This window comes from Pithys albifrons, chromosome 6 (assembly GCF_047495875.1).
Source record: "Pithys albifrons albifrons isolate INPA30051 chromosome 6, PitAlb_v1, whole genome shotgun sequence".
NCBI classification, from domain to species: domain Eukaryota; kingdom Metazoa; phylum Chordata; class Aves; order Passeriformes; family Thamnophilidae; genus Pithys; species Pithys albifrons.
In genome coordinates this window covers 30,984,697-31,006,721 of record NC_092463.1, presented here as the reverse complement: position 1 = coordinate 31,006,721, position 22,025 = coordinate 30,984,697, and the positions used below count along the sequence as shown (strand labels likewise).

At 33.8% G+C, this 22,025-nt stretch overlaps 1 protein-coding gene across 8 annotated transcripts in view; it reads left to right on the top strand.

Moving 5' to 3' along the window:
- DPH6 (diphthamine biosynthesis 6) overlaps positions 1 to 22,025 on the top strand; it is a 200,990-nt gene that overhangs the window by 38,946 nt on the left and 140,019 nt on the right. For all 8 annotated transcript variants that reach the window (XM_071558029.1, XM_071558027.1, XM_071558025.1 and 5 more), the window contains 3 exons: positions 5,955 to 6,028; positions 8,132 to 8,250; positions 21,933 to 21,994. In XM_071558029.1, coding sequence (XP_071414130.1) covers positions 5,955 to 6,028; positions 8,132 to 8,250; positions 21,933 to 21,994 — 255 coding nt within the window. The remainder of the gene's footprint in view (positions 1 to 5,954; positions 6,029 to 8,131; positions 8,251 to 21,932; positions 21,995 to 22,025) is intronic.

Here is a 22,025-nt window from a genome sequence, read left to right as displayed (position 1 = left end):
AATAGTTACAGTGCATGTAATATACTAATTAAATTGAAAATATTAGCACTAATTTTCTTTTTTGCTGAACTCTGAGAGGGTCAAGTAAAGACATGAAAATGTGAAATTAAAGAGAACCTCTGTACTAATGCTACTGCAATAAATTTTTTACTTACCAGTAGAATACTTATACCAGTGTTGTATGATACAGTGCATATGTAAAAGTTTCCTCAAATTAGTTACTATCCTTAATTGAATTTCAGTCATTCAAGTAAAAAAAAAAAATCAAAATTGAAATAAGATTGTGCTAGTATAAATTAATCTGACATTTCCATTTATATTTTACTTGAGCTGTGATGCAATATGTTAGAATTGTACGTGGGTACAAGCCACCATAACAACAGCATAACAGTAAGAATACTCATGGCAGCGATGTTTTAGAGCTTTCACAAAAGTGTTAAATTTTTTATACTATTTTCTGACAGGAAGTGCAGCTAAAAGTAATTTATGATACACAAAGAGCATCAATTTTGAATTTTGTTATTCATTAAACTATGTAAAATAATAAATAACTTTCAAACTAGGATGCTTTAAACATAAATTGTACATTTTAGTACAGTTACATTTGCAAAGATCAATTTGCTATTCTAAAACAATTGTTCATGAAGATTATTTTTCTTGTCCTCTGAACAGGAATAAATTAATGATTATAACAAGACATACAATAATGGCGTAATTTCACTTAGAGTTAAAATTAATTTTTATCTTAGGTACCACTTAAAAAAGCTACTAAAAATTTGTTATTTAGTTGCTTTTTAGAAGTTTATTTTTATACCTGCCATTTGAAATGAATACTTCTAGTAGTCCTGAAGGAAAAAAAATCACTTTTAAAATGTCACATGGAAAATAAGAAGTTTGTTACCATCTGTATACCGCTGTGTTTAGCATCTCTTTTTATGTGTACATTTCATACTTTGTGTTGTAATACTTTGTGGCAGAGTATATTGTACTGAGTAAAAGTGCTCTCTGTATTATCCAAATATTTCAGAGAAGCAATTTATTTTTATTGTAGACTAGGCTATTGCTGTAGCAACATACTACTGAAGTTTTACATACTTTAAATAATCTCTTAAATTAACAGTACATGATGTTTTCTATAATAATTAAAAAATCCCTACCCAAACAACCCAAGAAAAAGCACATCCTTTCTTATTAACTTTCCTCAAATGTTTTCCTGTTCTCTGTTACTTTTTGTATGATAGAGCATCTAACATCTTTGCTTCTGAATTTTCCCACATATATGCTTCCTTGGCTTTGAGTTCATTGCAGATCCCTGACACTTAGCCTGCAGATGTCACCTTGCTTTACCCACGTAGCTTTGTGAATATAGTTTTTATGGAACCAAACCTGATCAGGTTCCACATTAAAAGGTGGAGGCACTATTGATTCTGGGATGGATTCTCTGCTAACCATGATCAACTCTAAGCCAAACAAAAATCCTATCTGTTTGCAAGATGTCCAACAACTCTTTCAATACAAAAGAGTAAATCCAGTGAGAAACAAATTTCAGTTAGTGCTCTTTGTGTGCTTCAAGTGCTGAGCTGAATACACTGTGTGGCAAGGCTTTATGTAAACTTTGTTCAGTTGAGGGGTTTATAAAGGTTGTTAGGTCATTGCTTTTGTCTGTTCAATCTTATACTTCATCCTTCTTTCAAATCTTATTTCTTGAATCTGTACCACTCCAACCTTAATTTGTTGAACTGGACAAAATAGGGGAATTGAATTTATTCCATTTCATAGTATGTAATATTAACTAGTTCTCCCCTTTCAAAGCATGTATTAGGTATACTGATATTTCTCCTTGTGGAAGCTGCTGTCTGGAAAGTGATGGAAGTTTATATTTGCTTTTTCCATCAGAAGAACTAAATGAAGAGTGATGCTTGTGAATAACTCATTGTGAGAATTCTTTAAACATGAATGCTAACCACAACTGCAAAATGATATGATGTACTGCCATTTCAAAAGGAAATAAACGAGAATAAGTGCAGACAATCTTGTATATTATTATTTAAATCAGATGCAGTGTCAGTTGTAAGCAAGCTGCCAATTACGGTTGTTCTAGCATTTCTAACTTTAAGATATATTGTATATATCTGTACATTTATACGAATGTAGCTATAGATATACACAGACATATGTGTTGATGTGTGTGTCTATGCATTCATGCAGGCACACAGCCACAATGCCAATATGTTATAGGTATGGATAATTGCAAAAAAAGCCAACAAACAAAACCCCAACCTCAAACAAAACCTAGAAGTAATCTTGACATATACTTTTCAAACTTCAGCTATTGTTTCAATGGTTGTGTAGTAGAAGTTCTGCGACTATCTGTGGCTTTTTAAATTCCATTACTATAGGGTGGTTTTGAGATCTCCTAGGAGTCATGACTAGAATTCTTTAAATCCCAAACAAACAGGTGTATGCAGCAGTTCATTTTAGTATAGGAGTAGTATTGTGTTTGTATAGAAACAGAACACTTAAGTCTACACTTCCACATACTTTTCTTTTTAATTTGGGGGAGTTTTCTTACCAAGGATCTTTGCTAATATATACATTTTGACTGAAGTTGAAAAATAGAATGAATAAAAAATACTTTTATGGCTCCTTGAGCTTGTTAAAAATGTATTGGGCCACTCAGTTGCCATTTTCATGGATGAACAGGAGATTCTGTGAATCTGTGTATTTGGGAAATTACAAATGGAAGTTTGTTGTATAGTTACTCTTACATCTCTGATACACCTATTTATTTCCCATTCTTAGGAGAATATATATATTGGAAATATATAAAATGGAGTATAATAGAAACTATTGCAGTAACTACAGTTATGTAATGCATTATAATAAATACTATCATGATAACAATAGACACCTTATTTTTTTATGAGAAATATGTGTGTTACAAAGCAGGTTGCTCAGAAAAGTTGTGGGTGCCCCATCACTGGAAATGTTCAAGGCCAGGTTGGCTGAGGCTTTCAGAGGTCTGATCCAGTTGAAAGGGTCCCTGCCCATGACAAAGGTATTGAACTAGATGATCTGTAAGTTCCTTTACAACTCAAACCATTCAGTGATATTATGATAAAAGAATGTGGGAAACTGTTTATGATATGTAGGAGAAGGGCAATCTTACAATCAGTGGAAGAGGTTTTACCAGCAATGGATTTATAGTGACAAGGACCGCCGTGAACCAGCTTACCCTGAAGAGGATCAATGTAGTGTGACAGTTTAAGGGATTCTAATGGACATTTAATGAATGTTTTTTTACGTTATATATGTTTTATCCTGTTTGGTAATGGTTATTCAAACAGCGTTCTAGTTGTTCGTTTTTCCTTTAGAGATACTACCCAGGTTTTTATTCCCCTCACCCCTCAGGGCTGCTTTCCCACCTCTTTCAGACCCTCGAACTCTGATTGGCTGTTGGACACGATCCCCTATTGGTCAGTTGTTGAATCCCTGCACCAGTTATTGGTGTGTTTTTCAATCCTGTTCCCCACCCATGGGCATTCAGGTACCACTCATATTTCCAGAGAGTTCCATCCTAACCCTATAAAAGGAGTTGTTTCGCCTTAATAAAGTGCTTCTGTTCCACTGCTTCTTGGAGTCCTGTCATCTTTCTGGGAGCAGCGCTGGGAGCGGGAGCTGGGATTGCCATTCCAACAGCCGCCAATATGTGTATTTATGTAGCCATGGAGATTAATCTAGTTGTGAGACAACAGTTGTGTACCCATGTGTTTGTTTGTATCAGATACTTCAAAAACATTACTTAGTTAAATTACTTGATGAAATAGTTTGCATGTGGTAACTTAGAATTGTGGTTGATTTATTACATAAGCTAAAATAGAGGTAAAATTTCTGGAAATGTTGATGATGCCTGAACATTGACAGTGAACATTTTGAAGGAGTTTTTTTGTTACTATTTTTACATAAAAATAAAAAGTACTTAGCTGTCATGTTTTCCAACACTGTTATACAACTTAACTTTCTAATCTTTCTAAAAAGAACTTTAAAGAATGCAACTTAAATGCAATTTTAGTAGTACAGGTAGACTGCATATCAACGAAGGAGTATGGGGAAAACATTTGAAGATTCAAGAAGGCTTCATAAATCAGTTTATCAAATTTATTTAAAGAATACTCTGCTTGCGTAACTGTATTAACTTTTTAATTTAAGAAATGCAGTTGTAGATGGGCAAGTTGAATAAATTGAACTATCTGTGATTTATCTTCATTCTAAAAAGAGCTTTGAAATGTTACACAGAAAGCTCAAAGGGAAGTAGAAGTAATATTGTCTGGATAATAGTAGTAATAATAATGATGATGATATTCATTGGATAATGAACAAGTGACAGATAAAAGCAATTTCTTTCAGTACTGTTAATTCTGGATATGTGAAAAGCATCAGCATGAAGCCAGTATGATTTGGCATCAAGCTTCATATTAAGGGATATATCCATTAATGACTTGTAGAAATACATAATTTGAATAGTGATGTATTTGTCAAATTACTACAGTGAGGAATTTTGATAAACACAGTGAATCTTACATCAGAAATGTAGGGGGAAATGAATAACTTAGAATTGGTTGGGCAAATATGAGGTGAGAATTAATGTAAAGAAGAATAAGGTAATAGATTGGGGGAAGACTATCCCAGATAGACCTGAACCAGAAAATGTTTCATTACACTATCATTTTGAATAACGCACTTTCTGCATAATTTTATTGATAAACTGGAAATTAATTTTAAATTCTGTACCACATCTGGCCAAGATGGATTTGATTTTGAAATTTGTAACGATGTCGTTTCACTTGAGCCGATTCAGGTAAATGAAATTCAAGACTTACAAGGATAACTGCTTATCCTTTGTTCCCCACCTTGGCTGGGCAGCTGATGTGCCTGTTGCAGTCAGAATTGTTCCCACCTTTACTGTGCAAGAATTCCTGGTATGGTCAGGAAGGCTTCACAACCCAGCTGGTGAAGGGACGCTTCACTTCTCAGCTTGCTCAGTCATGTCTTAGCAGGAGCTTATGAGATCACAGAGCAGACCCAAGGAGGAAGTGTGGGGCAGGATGCATATGTATATAGTTGAAAATTTTGTGATGAGATTTTGCTGCAAACTTTACAGGATTGCAATCCAACTGATCAGGTCACGCTTTGTAGTTACGATCGGTCTTGGTTAGAAGAGGAAAGCAAGTTTTACTAAAGTCTAGGTGGAGCAAATTTTAGGGAAAGAAAGTAAACTCAGCATGTTGATTGTGACTTTTAAGCAACTTAGAAATGCGAGAGCTCACAAAATATTCTAACGATGTACATTTTTAAATGTCACGTCCTCAGTGTGTTTACAAGAAAAATAAGGTGCTGTTTGTTGCCTTAGATAATTGAAATAAAACAGAGAAAATGCATCTTGGAAAACCTTGGTTTATAGCAGAATTTTTAAAAGGTGATGTTGAGTAAGTTGCCTGTGAGTTTTCTTCTCCTGGTGTTAGGATAAAAAGAGTAATGTCACACCTTCTTGTGGTGCATGCTGTGATAAATGCTAACAGTTTAAATTAATCATCATGATTACAAGTTGCTGATCATAATTTGTAGATGGGATAGCTAATACCTCACCCATCATGAAAATCTGGAAGGAATTGTCAGAATGTCAGGAAAACCTAAGGATGATCTGTCTGTACTTTTCAGTTACCTTGGTTATTCCTTCTGTAAAATGGTACTTGAGTAGATTACTCCACTGGAGTAATAACCATTAGTAGGTCAGCTGGGCTGCTCTCTTCTGTGCAAGGTCTGTATTGAAGCCTATTTAATTCCATGTATTGGACGCAGAAAAAAATTATTATTTGTTGGTTCTGCTAGTAGAAATACTGAGTAGCTTAAATCATCACGTATTGCTGTCATTAATATTCCATGTCTTTTTTCAGGACAAAGAAGGAGTGGAGGGTGTATCTGTGGGAGCCATTCTTTCTGATTACCAGAGAGTTCGAGTTGAAGATGTGTAAGAAAATATTAATCTTTTTTAATACGCATATTTTGGAAAGTACTTGTCTGTTTTCTAACTCAAATTTGGAGCAGAAACAGTTGCCTTACTTCTCATGTTCTCTGATACCCAGTGCACTCAGTTTGTTAATACAGGTCTCTTTTTTCTTCTTTTTCTCTTTTTTTTTTCTTTCCCTAAAACTGGGTGTTCATGAGTAACAATCTAGTAGAGAATATATGAGATTTTTCAGTTGATCTTCAGGTCTCCCTGGATCTGTTGAAAATATTCAGAGTTTTGATATGAAAAGAGTTGAGTAGATTCAGGTCCTTGATTTCAGCAGAAAGCATGCTCAGGTCAAATGACTACAGTGTAGTGGTCAAGTACCTCTATTTTTCATCAGAGTTTTAATATAGAGTAACATCCTGTGACTTGTTATCAGGAATTAAATGCAGGAGTCTCCTTATGTGCATGTACTCCCTTAATTCCTTAAAATCTGAAATCTCTTATCATAAAGAGCTTCCATTTGTCATTTCTACTGTGCACAGTCTAAAGTTTAGATAGATTGTCATTCTATTAAGAATCTTAATTAAAAAGAGGATTTTGTAATGGAAATTGTCTGTTATATAGGCTAATAATTGATTTGATCTGGAAAAAGATTATATATGTCTGATAAAATGAAGAAACACCTTGTGCTAGAAATTAGTTATAATTTCATGAATTCATTAGTTATTTGTTGTTGATGAAAGCAAATATCTGGAATCCTTTATAAACTATAAGAATGGTGAAAGTAATGCTATGCCAACTCAGCTTACATCAGCAATTTACAGAGCATGTTTGTTTTCTTTACAGCTTACATAGACAAATTGTAGTTAGAAATACCTCCTTTCTTTTTCCTCTCCCTTACACTTAAAACATTTTGATGATTACTGATTACTAGATAAGAAACCCTCCTTTTTTGTTTGTAAGTTTTGCATCTTTACCATAGCTAAAAGATTGACAGGAAATCACAGTATTTCAAACAGATTTGATTATTTCCAAGGTTGCTCAGTGACAAAAAATTGTTTTCTAGATTTAGCCCTTAAAATAAACTTGTTTCACATAAACCATCCTGGTGACTTGGATTCAGCTAATTTTTTAGCTAAAGTTAGGCACTAATGAACTTCTTTACATTCGGAGTTGCTAAATATTTCTGTTAATTTCAAAACTTTCTGCTCTATTAAAATATATGGAAGTAATAAGAAAACCAATCAGATTGTCTGGGTGCTAACCATGCATTTACATGTCAACATGAAACATATATTTAACTATGAAGTCTTGACCCTTATACTAGTGGGTCTAGCTAACATATGGGAGAATGGCCATATATGTGAGAAAGATCATCTCTTAGAGAAAACATGATAATTGACAAATAAGTGAAAATCTTTAGTGCTCTGAATTAGTCCCATTGTTAAAGTTTTTCAGGAACTAGACATTACACATTTAATCACCAGCTGATGGTTCTTGACAAGTTGCAGAAACATTACCTAGAAATAGTGCAAATTAGTGATTGTCTAACTTGATAAACAATCAAATGCTGTGTATGAAATTCTGTCTATATATGATATGTATCAAGGCAAATTATTAACTTTACAGTAACAAGTTGTTAATTTGTATTACAAGCTGTATTTATTTTCCTAAACGATTCTTTTCCTTGGGTGTTGATCCAAATCGCAGCAACAAATTCAGCATATTGTACTAGTGACACGTGCCACATTTATCACAGAGTGGTAGCTGGCATTAACTGTGTTAAAAAAAGTGATCACTTCCTAAGGTATTAATTGCTTTGTGTCCCAAAAGGTTTAAGAATGTGTTTTCTCATGGTTTTACTTATGTTCCCTTGCAGACTTTTTTATCTCAGTGAGTTGCATCTTACATAGATGAATTATTGTCAGAACAAGTTTATTTCTTTTTTTATATAATATTGGACTTAATATTGAAATATAGGAACAATAAACTATTATAATTTAAATTATAGAAGAAAAATTATTTAGAGGTGAAAAAAAAATTTCATTCATTTTACATGAGTCATGCTGTGTAGAAATGTAACACTTGGCTTTATCCAATTTTTTGTTTGTTTTTAAGGTGCAGAAGGCTTAATCTTCAGCCTTTAGCTTACCTTTGGCGTTGGAACCAGGAAAAGTTGCTTAAAGAAATGATAGCATCTAACATTCAGGCCATAATCATAAAAGTGGCAGCTTTTGGTATGTATTCAGATTCTGAGCAGTATGGTCTATTGAAACTTCCTGTGGACAAGTCCACAACGTAACAGAGAAAAACAGAATTTTTTTCCTATATTTTGGATATGAAGTGTTAATATACAGAAAATTTTAAAAAAATTACATGGCTCGGTAACAGTGATGTCTGAATAATTAATTTACCAGGATGCAATTTATTCTTAAGGGAGACATGGAAAAGCTGGAAAGTAATTTTTCCTAACATATTTTCTTCTTGTATTTTTTTTTCTTATAGTTTGGTTTTGATTTGTGGTAAAAGCACATGCATAATTCAGTGGTTCACAGTATTGTCATTTATAGATGATGCAGACTAGTGACTAGACAATATTATAAAGCAACTGTGAAACTTTTAGTGGAAATATAACACATTAACATCAAACAAAATAGGGCCAAAATATTTTACATAACAACAGTCTTTTAGCTGGTAAAGCATAATAGCAAACAGACATAGTTCATCATTACCTCCAAAATATGGTATTTACAGTTACGTTTAGCATACCAGAAAATTGACATGCCTTTCCATTGTCGGATATGTAAAATGAGGTTTGTATAATGTATCAAATAAATGCAAAAGATAACCTGTTTGTTTATTGCTTGAATGTAAAGATAAGATCAGACGAAGTTTTATGTGAAGGCTTATGGTATGATGTAGAACCAGCAGTGGAACAAGAGGGCACGGGCTTAAGCTCTGCCGAGGGAGGTTTAGGTTGGATAATAGAACTTTACAGAGAGAGTAATTAGGCACTGAAATGGCCTGCCCAGAGAGTTTGTGGATTCTCTGTCCTTAGAGGTTTTTAAGATGGAACTGGATGTGGCACTTAGTGCCATGATCTAGTAATCACAGTGGTATTGGATCAAGGGTTGGACTTGATGATCTGAGAGGTCTCTTCCAACCCAGTTCATTCTATGATTCGATTCTATGTACTCCAAAAGCCAAAGGAGCAAATGAGAAACATGTTAATGGTACAATGTACTCATTTCAGGCCTCTATGCAGTTTTCTATTTAAGAGTATCAAATGAGCTTTTAAGCCTAAAGTGTGACCAAAGGACTTTTTCTTTTTGGGTTGACTATAGATTTGTGGTCCACTGTACTAAAGAATGGCTTGTATCATAGAAGTGACGTCAATGGTTAAAGATGTATGTTTGAAAAGAAGTGTTTTATAGTCTTGCATTAGAAGTCCGATGGCTGGTTTATCTGGGCAACTTGCCCTTCAAATAGCTAATGTCTATCTCCCTCAAAGAACGCTTTATAGCCAAGTAATTTCTCCTGAATTATTAAAGTAGAATTGAATTTTAATCCCTTTATAATGGATGAATTCCATTACTTTAAAAAAATTAATTATTTTAAAATTTTGTTTATTTATTCCTCTTTAGCTTTGTAGTTTCTAACTAGTTTTAATATTACCACTATGATGGTCTGGCTGTGTTGTTCTCTAGGATCTGCTAGGGCTGGTAGAAGGATTAGAATACCATATTCCCTCATTCACTTACAGGTGACAAAGAAAGTAGTTTAATAGCTTTTCCCTGAATTTTGGAAGGTTGATTATAAATACAAAGGAATCAAATGCCATGTTTTCTACTATAAAACACTTGGTTTTAAATTGGAAAAAAATTACCATTTTAAAAATAATAGTTTTTGGATTGTGTGAAGGACATTTATATATTTCCATTATATTTCCATAAAATAGCATGCTTTCATTGCCTATGCTAACATAAATAGAAAAATAAAGTATATGTAACATATTTTCCCCGTCAGAATTATTTTTAAAAGAAAATAGGTGATTTGAATAGTAGATAAAGCTATTTCCAATGTAGTCATCATTGATGACCTTGTTATGCCTGAAGCAGAAGCTTGTCTTTTGTATTCTACAATCTTAAAAAAAACTTAAAATGAACTAGTTAGTGCACAAAGAGTGCTTTTGTGGGCTATTCATTGTAAGAGAGAATACCATAAATACTTGTAGATGGCAATTAGATAGAAAATCACTCCCAGTTATTTTTCCTTTTTATTTTTTTGGCTAAAGGTAAAAGAAAGATCTTATCAGAGTCAATTTCTCACCTGCCTCAGGCAGAGGTAATTAGACGTAAGCAAATTTAATGGAGCTTTTGTGCTCTGGGGCCATTCTGTAATGCTTTAATAATTGTATGCCTTATTAAAGTGGATTTAAGGTATGAAGGCTGTTTAACAGATCAAGTGGTAAAGAAGATAAGATACAGTTTAACTTTTTGCCTCTTAGATTAATAATCAAATCTAAACAAAGCAATGAAAATATTTAAAATAACATTTAAGAGTCTGAAGGGTAATGCATTAGGTGATACGTTGCACAGATCTTAGTGCACTAAGATCTGAAGCAAAGAAGCAAATCTAAGAAGCAAATCTAAGAAGCAAATCTGTGAGCTGAGCTTGACATTCATCGTCGCTGGCATACTTGTAACACCCACCTTGTCCTGTTTTCTATTAACTCAGGGCCAGTATTGACAGGATAAAAGCCTGTCGTTGTATGTAGAAAACACATAATTATGCAAGTAAATGAACATTAGTTTAGTACATTTCCCTAAATCCACCATTACAAATTAATACCATAAACTTTGCCAGTAGCAAGAGTTTTCTATCTCAGAGTAGTGTGCTTTTCCAGATGGGATGCCAATTGCTCTCACTTACATGCAAAAGAAGTATTGTTAGCAACCTTTTTCACATGCCTTCTGTTGATCTATAAGTAGATCGGCTTTCTTTCCTTTAGGCTGTATTTCAGAGGCTTTAATAATGAGAGAAAAACATTCCATGATCTAGCAGCAAACCTGAGCACTATATATATACACACACACACACACACATACACATATATATGCATATATATAAAAGAACTACTTATGCATATTTATCTTCAGTGCCATTTTTGTGTTGCTAAAAATGCCTGTATGGTACATGGTACTTTTATTTAACTATACCTCTCTTCAGTGGAAATCCCAGAAAGTCAGAATGAGGTTACTGTAATAGCTAAAATTGAAGCAGTTATTGATTGTTTTTAACATGTCTGTGCCTGAAATTCCAGTAATATCCATTGCTCATTTGAGACAGTGTAATGCAGCACTGTGTAACAGAACAGAGATAGTGAAATAAAACACAGTAAGATGCATTTTTGATCTCTTTCCTCCCTGAATGCATTTTAAGGATTAAATTAATTTGCAGAGTATGCATGTAACTTTAAATCTGGGTAATTTTATGTACTGGTCTTAGCTGTGCCACATTCTAAAGCAAATTGCTTCCACTGCAGTACAGGATGTAGGCACATGGGAAAGTCAGGGAGGTAGGAGGGTTTGAAAGGAATCTTTGAGTTCCTCACAGTATCATCCTCCGTAAAACTTAAGCATGAAGTTTACTTGATTTTACCTTACTTATGTAGTTAACTATACCTAAATCTTAAGTAATAATTCTAAAATTTAAGCACCACTATACATTTTAAGATGTGACGAACTTCAGTTCTCATGAGAAGATACTTGAAGTTGATTTTATGTCATGCAGTTAAAGCAGTTTGTCCTCATTGATTCTACTTTTTCTTGAAGTTTAAGAGTAACATTTATATTTAGCAAGTTATATGAGTTCACACTGACAGCTTGAGAATATGGGGAGGAATTTCTTTTTCAATGGTAAAGGCAAAATCAGAATATAAGCTCAAATTCCTATCTTTTGTGGGATATTAGTTTATAATTTACTTTATTATTTACTTTATAAATTGTAGCTTGTTTCCAGTTTGGTTATAGTAAATTAATGATTTCTTATTTCATCAAATGCTTGGAAAAAATTGTTAGTATGAGATCAGATAATAGAAACACAAAGTTGAAAAAGAAAAACTTTTTCATGGTTAAATTATGTTTCTAACTTCTAGTTGCTCTTTGGACCACAAGAAGGAAATTATACCATAGCAATGTTCAACTGTTGGACAAAAATAAAAGCTGAAACTTTGAGTCCTCAGCCCACATAGGAAGCTATATCCATTATCTTGCCATAGCTACGTCCTTTGTCTTGCAGGTCCAGCTGATATGAGTACTTGTAGACATTCTTCGTGTTCAGCCATGGGTAGAGTTGAAATCACAGGATCTGGTGCAAGCCTAAATTTTCAGATGATGGTGCCCTAGTTACTTAGCCAGGCTATTTCCCCCCCAAAATGGAGTAATGAGTTCTTAGGAAGCCATTGCCATCTCCTGTCTGGTAGGAATTCTAAGTTCCTTCTCTAAAATGAGTTGTCTGAAGTACATGTATTTAACCTGAGTCTCCTTTGATGTGAGAAGATCTTGACACTTATCTCACATGATGAAGAAAATTGGTATACTCCTGCTATTCGTGGAGTCCTCTGCAAAGCTGATAGTTTAGGGATGCTTATGTTTTTGTATATGAGTTATAAGTTGAAAAGGAGCGAATGATATTTCTCAGTATAATGAATCTATTATTCACAGAATCACAGACTATTCTGAGTTGAAAGGGACCCATGAGGATCATCGAGTCCAGCTCTTAAATCAATGGCCCACATAGGGGATTGAACCCATGACCTTGGCATTATTACAACCAAATTTTATTCAAGCCTAATGACCTAAGTGTCTGTGTTATTGTTTGTTATTTGCATGCCAGTAGTGAACAGAACTGAAATCCTTAATGTCTGAAATGGGTAGCCATACTCCCATTACTTTTCAGAGAGGTCAGATTTACATATAAAGTGCTACATTAAAAAAGAAGTAGCACCACACAGTTCCTGGTTAAACTCTTGAGTGTTACAGATTAGTAAGTTGCTGCCAAAAGGTCAGTCTTTGCTTCCTACTGCTACCTGACTCTTACAAACCACAAGTCTTTGCTTGCTTCTGCCTCTGTAAAAGTTCCAGTGATGAGTGGCTGTATCTGGGTGTTCCAGCAGAATCTGCCAGTGCAGGGAACTTGCTCTGTAGAAGCTACTGTTGCGTGGAGGACAAAGCCCTCTCTTTCAGTAGAAAGCTTTCTACTAAACTGGGTTGTCTGTAATGTCAGGTAACATCCTGAAGTAAAATTGGTGTTTGTGAGTTTTGTCTAAGCATGTCATCTGAGCAGTGAAGAGCAGTGTTCTTTAATAATATGTCTAGTTTTTGGAACTGAGCAATTTTTGAATCATTATTGAGGAAACTGAAGAAACTTGTTATATGAACACAGGCAAAGATACTTGTTTTCTCTAAATATATTTTTAAAAATTCTCAGACAATTCACAAACATAACAGAAAAAATGAGGAACATTTTGTTAAGAAGTCAATATAAGATCCCATTTATTTCTTTACATATTGTATAGTAAGCATTGTTTACTTATTGCTAAGTAAACATTGGCATTATTCTTAGCTAGCTCAGCATATTTAGTAGTGATTATTCCATTGCTTTTATCAGACACTGGAGCTGTAATAGAATCTATAACAGTCTTCACAACATTTGCTCTTGATAACGTCTGATTTTACTAATAGGAAAAAGACTTAGAATCATAGAATCATTAAGGCTGGAAAAGAACTCTAAGATCATCAAATCCAACCTTCAACCAAATAGCACCATACTCACTAAACCGTATAACTAAATGCCATGTTTACTTGTTTTTAAACAATTAATTTTTTGAACATTTATTCTGTCTATCATAATATGAAGTTAAACATAAAATGACTGATAATAATTTTCCAAGTGCTGTCACATTTTAATGCTTGTCTATTCTGTTAGGTGATAATGTATTCTAAGAAGTGGCCTTAAACTTTTATTAGAAAAATTATCCCTGAGCAATGTTAAAGGATTATCTTTAACATGCAATCTCTTTTAATTAATTTTAGTTTTAATATTTTCAGATTATAAATTTGTCAGATTACCCATGACATACTTTAGGAAAGTCTTTTCCCTCTTCTAAATCTTGTTTCCAGATAGCATATGGTATTGTCGCTGAATTTTCAAACAAAGCTTCCAAAGCTTAGTTGGCTCTTTAGAGTTTAAGTGTATTTGACACTTTCGCCCTAGGCTTGTTCCCTAATACCTTTATCTACTACCTCATTTATCTACGTCATTCATGTTATTTATAATAAAAGGTACCATACCAGTTTGTTCACCAGACATTGTATGAAAAGACTTGGGCACAATTATGAAACCACAAGAGTCATTTTAGCTCAGGCCATTTTTTTTTCTGAGGGAAAAGATTCACATGGGAAAAGATAAACATAGATAAATAGGAATTGTATGTAAGACCAGAAGTCAAACAAAAGTAATGTGGGATTTAAGAAGAGTGCAATGCAAAATAGATAAGTAAAAAAAGAGAACTAGGAATGGGCTTCAAGTAAAGAAAAAATTTAATTCAGAGCATAGTTGAAAGTTTAGAAAAATAAGATGAGAAAATCATCTTTACATTTGGAATTTTATTTTCTTTGATCCTTGAATATGGATGACAGATACTTTGTTACCAGTATAAGATGATGTTTTGGTAAGAGATTTTAGTGCATATATAATGTACAAAGAAATGTTTAAACATAAAATGTGTTAGAGAAAAAGAAGAAATGAGATTTTGGATAAGTCAATTTAGAAACAAGTTAGAGAGAAATATGATTCCCTCTTTGCTAACTCTTGAGCCTATAGATTGGAAAATGGGAAGAATGATGTTGCCATAACAGATGACAGGCATTAGAAGGAAGAGTAGGAAAGTGAATGTACCTGAAAACAGAAAAGTAATTGAAAGCTGACATCTTAAGGAGATGTGCTCTTTAATGCTTGGTAAGATTTAAGTTCTAGGTGCACATTTGTTGTGCAGAATTACGTGTTGAAAGAGAACAGAAACTCAAACCTTTCAAAGCATGTTGTTATTAGAACCATAGATACTTGCTTTCCAGGTTATTCTGAGTTGAAGTTTCACAGGACTTCTTGGTGTAATCTGATCTTTTATTTCTGCTCTGGCCTTTACACCTTTATAGGTGATCTGTTGATCTTCCCTGTTAGAAGTCTTTGTTGATCCATTTGGGGATTGTGACTTTTTAAAGGTTTATAACTTGTCTACATAGGGATGGATTTAATGAAAGTGACACAATTTTTTTCACTTGCACCAGGCTTCTTTCTCTGCTACTGAATGAAATTTCAATTATTAGCTTCAAAGCTTAATAGCATTAGAATTGTTCAAAGTGTGAAATACCAGAATTCTTCAAAGGGACAAACCAGCATATCCTTTGTTATTCACACTATGGGATTGGTTGAGCTATTTGAATCAAATAGATTAATAGGCAAACAATGCTCTAAAGAAATTCTACTAAAAAAATTGTATCAGGAAAGTCATACATATGTGGCTGTATGAACTGACCTGACTCTGTAATGACTTATGATTTAAGTCTCTGAAGTCCATTAACAGTCCTGAGAGAAAGTTGACTGAGGCACTATTTTAAATTAGATAAACCATTTACTGTCTAGAGTCTTGAATTTCATTAAAAGTAGCTAATACAGTTATTAAGCAGTTCTTACACAGTCTTTTTTAAACTACAAACATTTTATAGATTTAAAAGTCAAACAAGAAGCTTCTGAAATTCAGCAAGGGCAAGTGCAGGATGCAGCACCTGGAGAGGAATACCCAGAGCACCGGTAGAGGTTGGGGCTGACCTGCTGGAAAGGCCAGTAAGGCCAGTGGTATCCTGAGGTGCATCAGAAAGAGCATGGCTAGCAAGGGAGGTGATCCTGCCCCTCTGCTTAGCCCTGGTGAGACCACATCTGGAGTGCTGTGTCCAGTTCTGGGCTCCTCAATGCAAGAGAGACGTTGAGCTCCTGGAGCAGGTCCAGCAAAGTGCAACAAAGATGACTGAGTGGAGCATCTCTCTTATGAGGAAAGGCTGAGGTAGCTGGGCCTGTTCAGCTTGAGTAGAGATGACTGAGAGAGAACCTCATCAATATGGAAAAGTTTCTGAAGGGAGGGGTGCCAAAAAGATGGGCCCAGGCTCTTCTTGGTGGTGCCAAGCAATAGGACAAGAGGCAATGGGCAGAAACTGATGCACAGGAAGTTCCACCTGAATATGCGGAAGAACTTGTTTACTGTGAGTGACCAAGCATTGCCTGGACTGGAAATATTCAAGAACCATCTAGATGTGGTTTTGTGCAATGTGCTTTAGGATGACCCTGCCTAAGCAGGGAGGTTGGACCAGATGACCCACTGTGGTCCCTTCGATTCTGTAATTTTTTCAAAAGGATGTGATTGAAAATATTGCCTTGTTATTTGATGAAACAATACAACATTTCTTCAAAGACTTACTGAGGTTTCTGTTCCTGAGATGACAGAGCTAAGTTGCTTTGAATCCTGGGTCTAACTAGAACACAAACAACTTTGATGTTATAAAAACCCAAACCCACAAGAGATTACAGAAAAAATTAGCATTCAGGCTATGAAGAGTTTTAGATCCTTTTACCTCTTAGAATTCTCAAATTTCATGACATCAGACTAACCCAGTTTAGAAGAGATTTGATGAATGTTTGAGAAGGAAGATAAACATCGGTCCTAATAAAACTGCACTGGAAACATATTCTACAACCACTTTGAGATTAATGTCTTATAATTTTATCACCTAGCCTCAAAAGAGTTACTATGTCTTCAGGTTCCATCCCTGTACAATTCCCACTCTGGATAAATTATCCCACACAAAATAGCAAAGTGGAACAAACCAAACCAAAACAAAACAAAAACCAACCAACCAAACATCCCCCAAAACAAACAGCAAAAACAACCACACAAAAAAACCTACAAAAACCAACCAACCAACCAAAAACAAGAAAAAGAAAGACAAGGGGAAAAAGTAGATACATAGTCAAGTTGCATGAATTTTTTCTTTTATGCAATAAATCAGAAGTATAGTCATCTCAAATCTTTTAGATGTGCAGTAATATCCACTATTTATTGCACTTTTCTTCATTTTTATAAAAAAACCCCCCGCTTTTACAATTTTTTTATGTTTTGGAAAAGGACATTCAAGGAATCCATTCAGTTCACCATTACTAACACAGCCTTTCATGTGTGAATGTTACAAGGAAGTTAAGAATCAACTGTGAACTTGCCAAGTTATGCTACCAGACAAAAAGTTCACTTCCCACCTCTTCACAGAAATGAAAGCTGAATATGACAACAGGAATAATTTACCTCAAGGTAACTTAAGTTATAGGTTTACAGTTAATGAATATCTGTGTGGCATGTGCATTTCTACTTGGTGCAGGTTATCAGGCATTCCTGCACTCCTACAGAGGGAGCCTGCATTACCAACTAGTACTGATATATATGGGCTTTTCCTGTGTTATTAGAAGTGTACTTTTATATTCTATACTGTGTAAAGAACAGTGTTTGATCCTCCTTCTGAAAACCAGTGATTTAATGTTGTTTACTTAGAAAGAAAAAAAAAGACGCATTTAAAGTAGAGGATTTTACTTTCAACAATAGTCCTGTTTTCTCTGTTCCAGTTCCAGCATGGGTGGTTGCATTTATCCTTGATATGTTTTTGCTTTCCATACATATTTCTTTACCTTAAAGGTCCTATGATCTTATTGTTAACCTCAATTTCTTTATTATAAAGAAATTGAGAAGAGAGAAAAAGAAACTAGTTTTGGTTCCAGAGAACTGAAGTTTTTCATTATCTCTTTTCTTGTTCAAAAGTCCAAATTTTTTTGCTTTTGGCTGAGCAGCTGATTAGGAGCTTTTCAGAAACCTTATTGTGCATTATACTGCCCTACATCAATAGAAGTTAAGTCTTAGACTCTGACATTTATGATCATGGCAGTTACTAATCTTCTCAACAATACTTCTTAAGAAGTCAGGAAAGAAAGGGAATTTCAGGTTGCTGTCACTTTAAAATAGGTTCCATTTTTTTCTGCAAACGTCTATGCTAATTCTATTAATATGACATTTAAAGAAGACTGTGATAATAGCAATATTGGAGGTTTGTGGTTAATGTTACTTTATGGAAGAATTCAGTGAGTGAGTAATAAGATTTATGTTTTGAATTGTAAGGTTGGTTAGTCAGTTTTTCTCTATATTATCAACAGGTAATAGTTAACTCATATTTTAACTCATAGTTCAGCTCATACAATGTGTGTGTGTGTGTGTGTGTGTGTGTGGTAGTGATTCTTTCATAATGTGTTCATGTATTATGGATTAGAGTTTGGTTCAATGTAGCTTTTAGAATAAATGTATTTACCACCTTTTCTTAAAACCAATAATTGTATTTTTTTATTTATTTGACATTTTACTTAGAGATGGAAATAGAATTTTTTATATTAAAAATTTAAGACTGTTTTGAATTTATGAACATATATAAAACGTGTTCTTGTTAGTCAGATGAGGCTCTAGAATGTGGAATTTATTAGCTGAATGTAATGCCATGAAAGTGTAACATGCTTTTCTAATGGTCTTGATAAATGCAAGTAGTATCAGGTAGATACATGTGAGGTGAGGGCTTTATGCTACACTAATACATATGTACAAAGTGAACCATTTAAAATACAGTTCCTTTGTGTAGCTTAACAGTAGTGAAATGCCTTTTAGTTATGTTCTTTTCTTCACTGCAGAACAAAGCCCTGAATTTCTGCCCCAATCTTTTTGACATTGCTGCATTTTCTACAGCACTTGTCTTGTGACTGTGCATAAAAGTGTTCTGCAACCATTGTTGATATCTGCAGGAAAGAGTTCTGCTCCTGTCAATGGATTTATCAGGAATTACAGATGGAGTAGAAATTACTTGGAAATGATTATACCATTTGTGTTATCACTTACTGATTTTACAGTAAAACTAGTCTACAAAACTGGAGGTGAAAGAATTTTTTTTACTGAGCACTGTTAAAAACAGCATTATCAAATCTTTTGAGATGTTTCTGTCATAATGTATTGGTCTGTCTCAAAGAAACTAAAGCCCCACTTGCTCTCTTGGCAGCACATAATAAATTGACGGATGTAGTTCTATTGGGGAGTTAAAATGCATTGAAAATAATGGGCCATAACATTTTAGGGTTAACATTCATTCATAGATGATGCAATTAAATAAAATGAGCATTAACTTCAAGGTCACTCAGCGAAGTAATAAAAGTGAATATTTTAATTGAATTGTAATTACTTCCCATTGATACATTCAAGTTAAGTAAAATAGATGTCAGTGCTGCAAATTATAGTTCCCTTCCTAATTAATTTCTTAATTCTACATACAGTCATCTAGGCCTTGGACCTTGTTGCTGGTTTATCCACCCATCCAGCTTTCTCCACATCTTGAGGAAAAATTTGGAGCATGTAGTACCAAGAATTTGCAATACATTGTTATTCTCTTTAGTCTAAGCTATTTCAAGAATCTAAATCAATCTACTCCTTTGTTTAAAGAAAAGCATACCAAATAGAACTATGGATTTATAATAACTGTTTTGTAGGTATGGTTCTAGATACTTTATTATACTAATTGTAGCAGCAGACTACAGCCTTATCTGTGCAGGCACACCATTAGAGATTTGAGATGTGGATTACTGGTTCTGCAAATTGCAAGTTACATTGGATTTTGATACCTTTACCAGGTAAGGCAGTATCTAGTCAATCACAATATACACCTAGTGAAAACTAAAAGAAATAATATTTTTTTGAAAGAAAGACAAACTGTTCAAAAGTAGAATTTTTGTGAGAAACAGAAAGGGTACACTGTGCTTTCATAGATTCTCGTGTAGGTGTGGGATATTATTAAAGGGTTTACCCATAGTGTATACATAGACAATTTATTTGTATTTCATAAACTATTTCTATCACAGTTTCTTATAAATTATTGGTTTATGTTCATCAGGGTACAGAACAGTAGGTATATCTGTAATATCAAAGAACTTTGTGAAAGGAATAATATGTTAGTGTATCCGGTTCTGACAACTTTTTCCCTTCTGACATGTTTGTAAATCTTGGTTTAAATTTAAAGAAAATGAACTTGGTTTTACCAATGAGAAGGGGGTTGCTTATAATAGAAAAGTAATTATATTAAGGCAGAATGTTAATGTAAGTATGTGAAATGGGTACTGTAATGCAGTACTCATTTGTTTATTTTAAGAGAAATTGCTTGATTGGCCATTAAAATGAAAGACATAATGCTAAGCTGGTGTAATAATTTCAACTATTGAAATTGAATTAATACATTTCAAAATTATTTCTCCAAGAAAATAATTATCATTATCGTATATCTAGCACACACATTTTTAGTCTGTTAATAAAAAGCAATAAACCAATACAAAAAAGGAATAATGGGAGGAAAAACCCTCAGTCTTCTTTCACTTTAGTTATTAAGCAGTTTTAAAAGCATTCCCCTAGATAGTAAGGAATTTTTAATGTGCTTTAATGAAATATTTAAAAACTTTGTTAGTGTTTTGAAATTTCATACACTCTAACTTGTTTTAGTTTCACAGGAATTTAAATATATCAAGACAATGATTGTAAAAATTAAGACATATCAGCTACTTTAGCTCAGCAATGCCTTTATATACTATTGTACCAAACATTTATGTAACAGCTTTAATCATCAAGGATCTGAAGTACTTTGCAAGGTACATACTTCAGCAATTGCTTCTGAATTGAGCCATTCTGGTGGCAGCTCTTTAATGATACCTATTATTGTACAAAGCAGTGGAGTAGGAAAAAAGTAGACAAGTATTGCTATCACTAAAATAAAAAGGTACAAAGCACAATAATTAAGAGTAGTAAAAAATGTAATAACTGAAAATTTTCTAGTGTTCCTTATCATTTTGGTTTTTCTCATTTATTTCATATGGTAAGACTTTTTCACCACTTAGTGTCAAAATCCAGCTGGCATCTAGCATACTTATTTGAAGATTCCAGCTCTTGAAAGAGTCGTTCTTGGATAGTTTTTATCCCACTACTGATTTCTGCCAATTATTTGGTTTATCCCTGGGAAGTGACCACTAACTGCCTTGAGTTGGCCAAACTCCAGAAAGCTGAAACAGGAATACAGGGTAGCAAGTTAGAGCAGCTGTCAGTGTTAGTAGGGCTTACTTTTCTATGAAGGACAATAAATCAAAATGCAGACATCATACAGAATATTTTGTAATGGATCAAAAGGTACAATATTCAACATGTTCTGTAAGTCTGAGTTTTCTTTATATCTCCATCCTTTTTAATCTTAAATATTTTTATGTGGGTAACACACACACAGAATGTGATTTGGCAAAAAGGTTTTATTATGGAAGTACTCTCTGTCCCTTCCAGTTGCAGGAACTATAAAAAAATTAACTTATATTTTGATTTAGTAGATATGTACAAAGGAAATTTCTGACTCAAAAGAGGTAATACTTGGGTAGTATTTCTATTACCATGGGCCTATGTGTTTACTTCACTAGTTAGTGAAATTTCTAAGAAAGGAAAACAATAACTTTTCCAGTGGACATGTAGCAAAAGGATAGTGCGCTTTATTTTTCCACAAACATGGAGACCCACTGCCATGGGAGGATAAGAGAAAATTCTGACTAAGTGTGTTTTCTGAAGGATAGAAAATACGGAGTTTCTAAGGTAGACATGCTATATTTGAAAAAACAAAAAATCAAAAAACCAAAAAACTCAAATGTTTCTTGATGTCATAACAGTACTTCCTCAGAAATATTTTTATCCTTTTGGGGTTTTTTGCAGGTTTGGATCCAGATAAGCATCTAGGAAAAACTCTAGATCAAATGCAGCCTGTTCTTTTGGAGGTGAGTATTACTTAAAGGACACTAATAAAGA